The 9,401-nt window shown below is 51.5% G+C and overlaps 1 protein-coding gene across 2 annotated transcripts; it reads right to left on the reverse strand.

The window, feature by feature from the left end:
- Positions 1 to 124: 124 nt before the first annotated feature.
- GALK1 (galactokinase 1) lies at positions 125 to 7,757 on the reverse strand. Of its 2 annotated transcripts, none has more exons than XM_060202766.1 (8): positions 7,504 to 7,757; positions 6,615 to 6,804; positions 5,983 to 6,105; positions 5,661 to 5,796; positions 5,370 to 5,551; positions 640 to 790; positions 394 to 556; positions 125 to 313 (listed from the first exon to the last, which is right to left on the reverse strand). In XM_060202766.1, exons 1-8 carry the CDS (start codon positions 7,666 to 7,668, stop codon positions 242 to 244), a joined length of 1,182 nt encoding a protein of 393 aa, XP_060058749.1. In that variant the 5' UTR covers positions 7,669 to 7,757; the 3' UTR covers positions 125 to 241. The 2 variants fall into 2 exon arrangements, with proteins under 2 accessions (XP_060058749.1, XP_060058750.1); XM_060202767.1 differs by having other exon boundaries at positions 5,983 to 6,102; positions 7,504 to 7,756.
- Between the last annotated feature and the right edge of the window lie 1,644 nt (positions 7,758 to 9,401).

Below are 9,401 nucleotides of genomic sequence, written 5' to 3' on the forward strand. Positions count from 1 at the left end.
GGCTCTCTGCCTTGTTTCTCTGGGGCCTGAGAAGTGCAGGCCCAGCCCAGAGCAGAGCGGTGGCAATGAATGACACCCCTCCTGAGTCCTGGGCACACACACACCTCCAGAAGCAGGCAGATGCTGTCGTCAGAGGCACCGAGTTTATTGAGCACCCACCCAGATGCACAGCACAGGGGTGGAGGCACGGAACTTCTGCAGATCGCCCCCTAGCAGGACCTGTGCCATCCTGGGAAGGACCTCATAAGTGCAGCACCTTGGCACCATCAGCTGCCTGGGAGAGGTAGAAGGTGGCAGTACCGCTGTACTGTTCCTGTGGGAAACAGTGAGGTCTGAGCACCCTGGGGCCCTCCTCTACCAGCCTCCCCTCCCCACCCACCCAAGTCCACCCACCTGTATGTGCTGCATGGCTCGAGACGCAGCAGAAGCCTCCAGCAGGGTGACCGTGCAGCCCCCGAAGCCGCCACCTGTCATGCGGCTGCCATAGACCCCGGGCACAGACAGTGCAGCCTCCACCAGCTGGTCCAGCTCAGGGCAGCTCACCTCATAGTCGTCCCTGTGGAAAGCAGGTAGATTGAGTGGTCTGGGGCCCACCCGACCAGGTCCTGGGGTTGGAGCTGGGCACACAGGAGGTCTCACCTGAGCGAGTGGTGGCTCTCTACCATGAGGCGGCCAAAGGCTCTGTAATCCCCACGGTTCAGGGCGGCCGCTGCCTGGGACGTACGTCGGATCTCCCCTACCACGTGCCGAGCCCGCCGGAAGCCCTCCTTGCTCACCAGCTCTCTGCCAGCTGGGAACAAAGATGTCTTAGGACATCTGCCACTGCTGTCTCTGGGTCCCAAAAGATGTGTACCAGGGACCTCAAGAGCCCTTGAGAGGTGGCCTTGGGTGCAGAGACAAATGTCCAGGTGGTGACCAGGCTTTCTGCAGGGCCTCCCTTCCTCACTAGAAGCAGGGTCCTGTTTCATTGGGATGCAGTGAGGTGGCAGAGGGAGCTCTGGGCAGGGGTCTTGTATGGGGGGGGCGCTCTAAAGTGAATGAGACACCACGCTGCCTTAAAGAGACCACTGTAGAAAAAAAAATTCGTGATTTTTTTTTTCTTTTCGCATCCAGGGTTATTGATGGGGTTCAGTGCTGGCACTACGAATCCACTGCTCCTGGCAGCCATTTTTAACATTCTATTAGATAGGACAGAGAGAAATTGAGAGAGGAGGGAGAGATAGAGAGAAGACAGATACCTACAGACTTGCTTCACCTCTGTGAAGTGTCCCCCCTGAAAGGGGGGGTGGGGAGATGGGGCTCAAACCTGGATCCTTGCACTTAGTACTATGTATGCTTAATTGAGTACACCACAGCCCAGTTCCCCTGATTTTTAAAAAATATTTATTTATTTATTCCCTTTTGTTGCCCTTGTTTTAATGTTGTAGTTACTATTGTTGTTTTATTGATATCGTCGTTGTTGGATAGGACAGAGAGAGATGAGGAAGACAGAGAGGGGGGGAGAAAGACAGACACCTGCAGACCTGCTTCACCACCTGTGAAGCGACTCACTGCAGGTGGGGAGCTGGGGCTCAAACTGGGATCCTTATGCTGGTCCTTGCACTTCGCACCACCTGCATTTAATCCACTGCGCTACCTCCTGACTCCCTCCTTTTTTTCGATGCTGGGGATTGAACCCCAAGTCACACATGTAATACATGCACTCTACCACTAAGCTGCATCTTAGGACCCTCCTACTATTTTTTTTTTAAAGAACTAGATTTTTTTAAAAAATTCAATTTATTTATGAGAAAGATAGGAAGAAAGAGAGAGAGAGAAAGAACTAGACATCGTTCTGGTACATGTGCTGCTGGGGACCAAACTCAGGACCTCATGCTTGAGAGTCCAATGCTTTATCTACTGCGCCACCTCCCAGACCACCCTCCTACTAATTTTTTTATGTTGTAGCAACAGGGCCTGGGGTGGGGGGCTGAGCTTTCTAAGTCCTGGGTTTAGTCTCCACCCCAGCACCACCATAAGCCAAGGCTGAGTAGTACTCTGGTAAAAAGAGAGGGGGAAAAAAGTGGGGGAAGAGGGGCAAGATAGGGCCTCTGGGGGCTGGGTCTCTGGTGTCTAGGAGAGCACAGCCTAAGCAATGCACAAGAGCTGGGCACAGGTTATTCAAGGAAAGCAGCAGGCTCCTCAGACCAGATATGTAGCAGCAGCCCTGAGCTCCAAGGAGGCAGCAGCACCAGGAGCCCAGCTGCTAGTTGTTACCAACAGTCCAGCAGGACCAACAAGGGGCCTGAGGGGGAGAGGCGGGGGAGGAGGGGTCAGAAGTCTGAGGTAAGTGTGGGAGGGTAACTTCACAGAGGGAGAACAAAGAAGACTCAGCAGTGACTGAGGTTTCAAACAGAAGTGGCATGGGCAAATGAATAACAAACAATTCAGAAGAATCATGTGAAGCTGGATGACACATTCTGTGCTAGGTTAAGGAAGGCTCCCATCTGAGTTGTTAGCAGAGCTATGGTGGCTCTCTGTGCAGGACAAAGCCAGGGCAGAAAACCAGGACCGAGATAGCATAGTGGTTATGCAAAAAGACTCCCATGCCTGAGGCTCCAGTGTCCCAAACTCAATCCCTGGCACCATCATAAATCAAAATAGAGCTGAGCAGTGCTCTGGAAAAAAAAAATAATAATAATAAATTAAATAATAATAAACATATGTGTGCACAAAAGAGAGAGCAGAAAAATTAGTGTTGGGCCAGGAGGATGGCTCAGTGGTGATATACATACTTTGCATACATGGGACCCCAGACCAATCCCTGTCACCACTTCACCACACATGATGGCAGTGCCTTAGTTTCTCATAAAAATAAAAAATAGGTGGGGTCGGGAGGTTAAGCACACGTGGCGCAAAGTGCAAGGATCAGCATAAGGATCCTGGTTCGAGTGGTGTGGGAGGTGGCAGGGTGGATAAAACGTTGGTATCTCAAGCATAAGGTCCTGAGTTCAATCCCCGGCAGCACATGTACCAGAGTGATATCTGGTTCTTTCTCTCTCCTATCCCTCTCATTAATAAATAAATAAAATATTTTTTAAAAAAAGTATCCTGATTCGAGCCTCCGGCTCCCCACCTGCAGGGGAGATGTTTCACAGGTGGTGAAGCAGCTCTGCAGGTGTCTATCATTCCCCTCCTCTCTCCATTTCTCTCTGTCCAACAATGATGACAACAATAATAACTACAACAACAAAACAACAAGGGCCACAAAAGGGAAAATAAATATTTAAAAAAATAAAAAACAGAGTCAGGAGGTAGCGCAGCGGGTTAAGTGCACGTGGCGCAAAGCGCAAGGTCTGGCGTAAGGATCCTGGTTCGAGCCCCCGGCTCCCCACCTGCAGGGGAGATGTTTCACAGGTGGTGAAGAAGGTCTGCAGGTGTCTGTCTTTCTCTACCCCTCTCTGTCTCCCCTCCCCTCTCCATTGCTCTCTGTCCTATCCAACAACGACAACATCAATAACAACAATAATAACTACAACAATAATTTAAAAAAGGGAAAATAAATGAATAAATGTTTAATAAATAAATAAATAAACAGTGGTCCGGGTCCGAGGTGGTGCAGTGATAAGGCTTTGGACTCTCAAGCATGAGATAACTGAGTTCAATCCCCGGCAGCACATGTGCCAGAGTGATGTCTGGTTCTTTCTCTCTCCTCCTATCTTTCTCATTAATAAATAAGTAAAATCTTTTTAAAAAATAAATAATAAATAATAAAACAGAACTAAGTAATAATAATTCTAACTTTTTTTTTCTGAAGCACTACTCAGCTCTGGTTTATGATGATGTTAGGGATTGAACCCTAGAGTCTCAGGCATGAGAGTATTTTCCATAACCACTATGCTATCTCCCCAGCCACAAAATTCATATATTTATAAATTACATGTATTTATAATTAATTCATTTTATTTTTTAATAATACAAATATTTACCTCTGGGGCTCAATGCTTGCACAATGAATCCACCAGTGGCTTTTTTTTTTTTTCCAATATGGAAAGAAATTGAGAAGGCAGAGATAGAGAGGGAGACCTCTAGTGGTCCTTGTGCATGGTAACATGTGCACTCAGGTGCCCCCAAAATTAAGCCTTTGAATTAAGCCTCTTTTTTTCTTTTTTTTTTTTTTAATTACCAGAGCACTACTCAGGTCTGGCTTATGGTGGTACAGGGGATTGAACCTGGGACCTCAGAGCCTCAGGCATGAGAGTCTCTTTGCATAACCATTATGCTATCTACCCCTACCCTATATTCTTTTTATTTTAAAGTTGATTAGGAATTTAAAAAAATATTTTATTTATTTATTAATGAGTAAGATAGGAGAAAAGAGAGAAAGAACCAGACATCATTCTGGTACATGTGCAGCCGGGGACTGAACTCAGGACCTCATGCTTGAGAGTCCAGTGCCCTAGCCCACAAAGTAAATACTCTTAAGAATCTTGGGGACCAGGCAATAATAGTGGACCTGTGGACCCACGGACAGGAGATAAGCTTCACAAGTGGTGAAGCAGGGCTGCAGCTGTCTCTCTCTCCCTCTTATCTCCTCTCCCCTCAGTTTCTCTCTGTCTCTATCCAATAATAAATAAAAGTATTAAAAAGAATAAGGAAGTGGTCCGGGAGGTAGCACAGTGGTTAAGGAACTAGACTCTCAAGCATGAGGTCCTGAGTTCAATCCCCGGCTGCACATATACCAGAGTGATGTCTGGTTCTTTCTCTCTCTCCCCCTTTCTCATTAATAAAATAAATAAAATATTTTTTAAAAAAAGAGGAAAAGGAGGAGTAGAAAGAGGAGAAGGGAAGGAGAAAGGGAGGGAAGGAGGAAGGGAGAGAGGGAGGGAAGGAGAGTGGCTTGGCAAGCTGGTTCACCTAGGAAGGTGCACACTTTGCCGTGTGTGTGACCCAGGTTCCCACCACACTGGTGGAAGCTTTAAAGCTGTGATATCTTTCCCTCGCCGCCTGTCTCTTTATTTGTAAGAAGAGACAGGAACCTAGCGCAGAGTGGGGAAAACATGGCCCTCAGGGAGTCAGGTGGTAGCACAGCAGGTTAAGCGCAGGTGGCGCAAAGTTCAAGGACCGGCCTAAGCATCCGGTTCGAGCCCCCGGCTCCCCACCTGCAGGGGAGTCGCTTCACAAGCGACTTTCTCTCCCCCTCTCTGTCTTCCCCTCCTCTCTCCATTTCTCTCTGTCCTATCCAGCAACAACAACATCAATAACAATAATAACTACATAAAAAAAAAAAAAAAACAAGGGCAACAAAGGGGAACAAATAAATAAATATTAAAAAAAGAAAAGAAAAGGCTCAGGCATTGTGGCCACACACACACCCAGCCGGCGCTCACCCTCCAGCTCTTCCAGCTGCACTTCCCGCAGGCTCTCCTTGCCCAGCGCTCGGGCCACTTCTTCACACTGTCGCCGCCTCACAGGGTACTCGCTGGCACCCAGAGAGTGGCGGACGTTGGAGTTGGTGATGAGCACAGCCAGCCTGGGGTCTGACAGCGGCACCAGGCTTGTCTCCAAAGACCTGGGGTGGAGTTAAGGTAGGGGACAAAGTCAAGAATTTACGGGGGGGCATGGGGCTCCACCTAGAGGGGCTCCTGATTATAAGGCAAGGGTTATGGGAAGGGCCTGACCTGCAGTCAATGAGCAGCGCGTGGCCCTTCTGCCCCAGAAGTGAGATCAACTGGTCCATGATGCCACAGGGCACCCCTGCGAAGCTGTGTTCGGCCCGCTGGCATACCTGGGCCCGGGCAGCTATTGGCCCTGAGTCTGCAGCACAGAATGAAGTGGGGAGACTGGGCATCAAGAAGGGGTTGCAGGGATGGGCAGATGGGAGCAACAGTGGCTCAGGTGACACTCCAAGAACACGCCCAACTCCCTCCCAGAAGAGAGGAAGAAGCTGTGACCAAAAGGGATGAAGGGCTGGTGCAGGGCTGGGGTGAGTGGGGGTGGTACCTGGGCAGAGCTGCTGCAGGAACATGTATGTGGCCACTTCCAGGGATGCAGAGCTGGAAAGTCCACCTCCCAAAGGCACTGAGCTGACCACCACTGCACTGAAGCCAGGGAGAGGGGCAGCTGCTGGGGAGAGTAAGTAATGAGAGGAGGGACACAGGAAGGGCATGTGTTCTGGTGCAGGGAGGCAGCTGTTCAGGGACTGTCTCAATTATCAGAGACTGTTCTGCTGGCCAAGGGGCCCATCACCCTCTACCCTCCCAGCCTTTGAAGTTTCCGGGAGACAGTCTTCCTGTTGCTCCTTCTGACTTAGGAGCAGCTCTGGGAGCCAACAGGTTTGAGGTTTGAATCCTGGATTCTCCAAGCATGTAATACAGGGGTGGGGAAACTTCTCTACCAAGCACTACTTGGATATTCATATAATTCATGAACCATACAAAACTATCAGCTTAAAAATTAGCACTTAAGGGGAGATCTAGACATCTCCCATCCGCAATGTAATGGACCACCCTGGGCAAACCCTGGAAACTGCTCAAGAGCCTCAGTTTCATCTGTCCAGTGACTACAGCCCACCTTGCCAGCCCACCCCACAGTAGAATAGATGAGGTAGTGCTGAGAAGGCCTGGGCCACATACCAGGGTAGTGTTGAATTACTCCCTTGACATAGTTGGCCCAGTGCGGTGTCCCAGGCTCCAGGGATCGCTGGGCTGTGGGCAGTGGAAACTGCAGTCTTCGGGGCTCATCAGCATCTTGAGAGGTGGTGAGGAGGGAGACCAGCCCATCCGCCCGGGGGCTGCCCACCAGCACTGTCACTAGCTCCAGTGCCTAAAGAGAGGAGGAACATGAGATAACACCAAGATTCTCTGGGCTGAGGACAAGGTGGGTGGAGACCTGAAGGCCAAGCACAGAGAGGGTGGGTGTGTCTGAGTGCAGACAGAGCTGGCCTAAGGGGCTGGGGCCCTGCCCTGGGGCTTCAGGGAGAGCACAGCCACCAAAAAGCAGACGTGGACTCTGTTCAGATCACGGGCTTTCCGCCTGGGCCAAGGGAGTTTTGCTCAAAAGCAAAACTAGCGGAGGCATTCCTGAAGCCTGACCATTTGGGGGCGGTCTCAGACATGTGGCATTCAGTCCCTTGCTCAGCTGCAAAGCTGAGAGGTGCGACACAGCCCCAGTCCCACCACGCTGTGACCTTGAGCCGCTCACAAGCCCTCTCCGGGCCTCGCTTTCTTTTTCTGTGAACTGCTACAGTTAATTTGCCCCGGGGTGGTGGAGGCCAGAGGCGCAAAGGCCACCCCACCCGCTTCCGCAGGCTGCACCGGGATCCCCATCTTGAGGATGGTGGCGAAGATCGGCAGCCCCAGAAGGGCGGGCTGGAGCCGGTTCCCACCCCGTCCCAAGGTCCCGCTCACGTGCTCGTCCCCCGAACGCGCTGAGGATCCAGGTTTGGGGGGGCAGCCCCCCGCGAGTGCACAGCGGAGCGGACGCCTCCTCCGGCCCCCGCCTGCGCCCCGCCCGCAGCCTCACCATGGGCAGCACCAGGCCCTGGTTGTAGTCCGTGTGCTCGCCGATGAGGTTGACGCGGCCCGGCGCCGCCGCCGCCAGCTCGGGCTCGGCCCCGAACTCCTCCCGGAAGGCCCTGCGGGCCTCGGCCAGCAGCTCCCCGACCTGCGGCTGCGGCGAAGCGGTCATGACGCTACTAGCCCAGTGGCTCGGCTCGGCTCGGCGCAGCCGGGTTTGTAGTGGAGGCCGGGGCGGGGCCACATTCCTGCCGCCCCCCCACCTCACCCCATCTCGCCCTCCAGGCAGCGTCCAGCCCGCCCCCGGCCGCGCCTCCGCCAGCCCCGCCCCGCCCGCTGCTCGGGTGCGAGCCCACCTGTGCCCACACCGGCCTCGGGCTTGGGGCCGAAGACTGCTGGCCTGGTGCCCACTGAGTGTCTATGCGCCAGATCTGAGATCTGAGCTGCCCTTGCCTCTGCATGCCAACACCCACCATGCCCACCAGCCACCCACTGCCCTAGCAATAGAGGAGACACCCAGGGGACCTGGGCTTCCCAAAAGGATCTCTATTTTTTAAATAATGTTTTTTTTTATTTATGAGAAAGACAGGGGCAAACGCTAGAAGAAGAAGAAGAAAGGCAGGAGGAGAGAAAGAGCCAGACATCACTTTGGTACATGTGCTGTAGGAGACTGAACTCAGAACCTCATGCGTGAGAGTCCAGTGCTTCATCCATCACACCACCTTCCAGACCACCCAAAAGGATCTCTAGATCCTGAAATCCTGCAGCTGTGAGATGTTTCCAACTCCACTCACCCCACTGGCCCCCGTATGAGCTTCCAAGACGGTGTCTGACACTCAGATTACACTGATAGCAAAGTAAAGTTTGGTGTTGAGGTACGATTATTTTCTGGGCAGACGTAGATAGCATAATGGTTAAGCAAGAGACTCTCATGCCTGAGGTTCCGAAGTCCCAGGTTCAATCCTATCACTGCCACCATTGTCAACCATAGATGATGTGTGCTCAGGTGGTAGCTCAGTGCGTTAAACACACGTGGGGCGACAGGCAAGGACTGGAGTAAGGATCCTGGTTGCAGCCCCCCATTCTCCACCTGCAGGGGTGTCCTTTCACAGGTCGTGAAGCAGATCTGCAGGTGACTATCTTTCTCTCCCCCTCTGTCTTCCCCTCCTCTCTCCATTTCTTTTTTTTTTTAATATTTATTTTATTTATTTATTCCCTTTTGTTGCCCTTGTTGTTTTATTGTTATGGTTATTATTGTTGTTGTCATTGTTGGATAGGACAGAGAGCAATGGAGAGAGGAGGGGAAGACAAAGAGGAGGAGAGAAAGATAGACACCTGCAGACCTGCTTCACCACTTGTGAAGCAACTCCCCTGCAGGTGGGGAGCTGGGGTTCAAACCGGGATCCTTATGCTGGTCCTTGTGCTTTGCACCACCTGCGCTTAACCCGCTGCGCTACAGCCCAACTCCCTCCTCTCTCCATTTCTGTCTGTCCTATCCAACAATGACAATATCAATAACAATAATAACAATAAAACAACAAGGACAACAAAAGGAAATAAATAAGTAAATAAATTTAAAAAAGGAATTGCTGTCTACAGGTTCCTTTTTTGCTGTTGTTCGTGGATGGACCCACCATCACAGCTTCCAGTAAAGAGGATGGAAGGAAGGTGGCAACAGACAGCAGTGGATCCAGCTGCTTCTAGAAGGACTGCCCTCAGCTGCCATGGTGACTTTGGTTGTTGGCACCAGCAGGTACTTCCTCAGTCAGGAGACTTCCTCTGAGGTATTGTTGGTCATTACACCAGGTCTGCTGCATTGCTTGATGCTGTGGTCTATTTACATAACCACTGTTTTGCCTGAGACCCGCCCTGCCTGCAGGGCATTGGTTTAATCCCCACTGGTTA

Source organism: Erinaceus europaeus, chromosome 12, assembly GCF_950295315.1.
Source record: "Erinaceus europaeus chromosome 12, mEriEur2.1, whole genome shotgun sequence".
Lineage (NCBI taxonomy): Eukaryota > Metazoa > Chordata > Mammalia > Eulipotyphla > Erinaceidae > Erinaceus > Erinaceus europaeus.

Excerpts from the sequence above, each read along its gene's own strand:
- GALK1 (XM_060202766.1), bottom strand. The coding sequence starts at position 7,668 with ATGACCGCTTCGCCGCAGCCGCAGGTCGGGGAGCTGCTGGCCGAGGCC. Across the intron at positions 5,552-5,660 it reads GCGCTGCTCATTGACTGCAG|GTCTTTGGAGACAAGCCTGG; the intron begins GTCAGGCCCTTC and ends ACTCCACCCCAG. Across the intron at positions 791-5,369 it reads GCAGCTGGAAGAGCTGGAGG|CTGGCAGAGAGCTGGTGAGC; the intron begins GTGAGCGCCGGC and ends CTTTGTTCCCAG.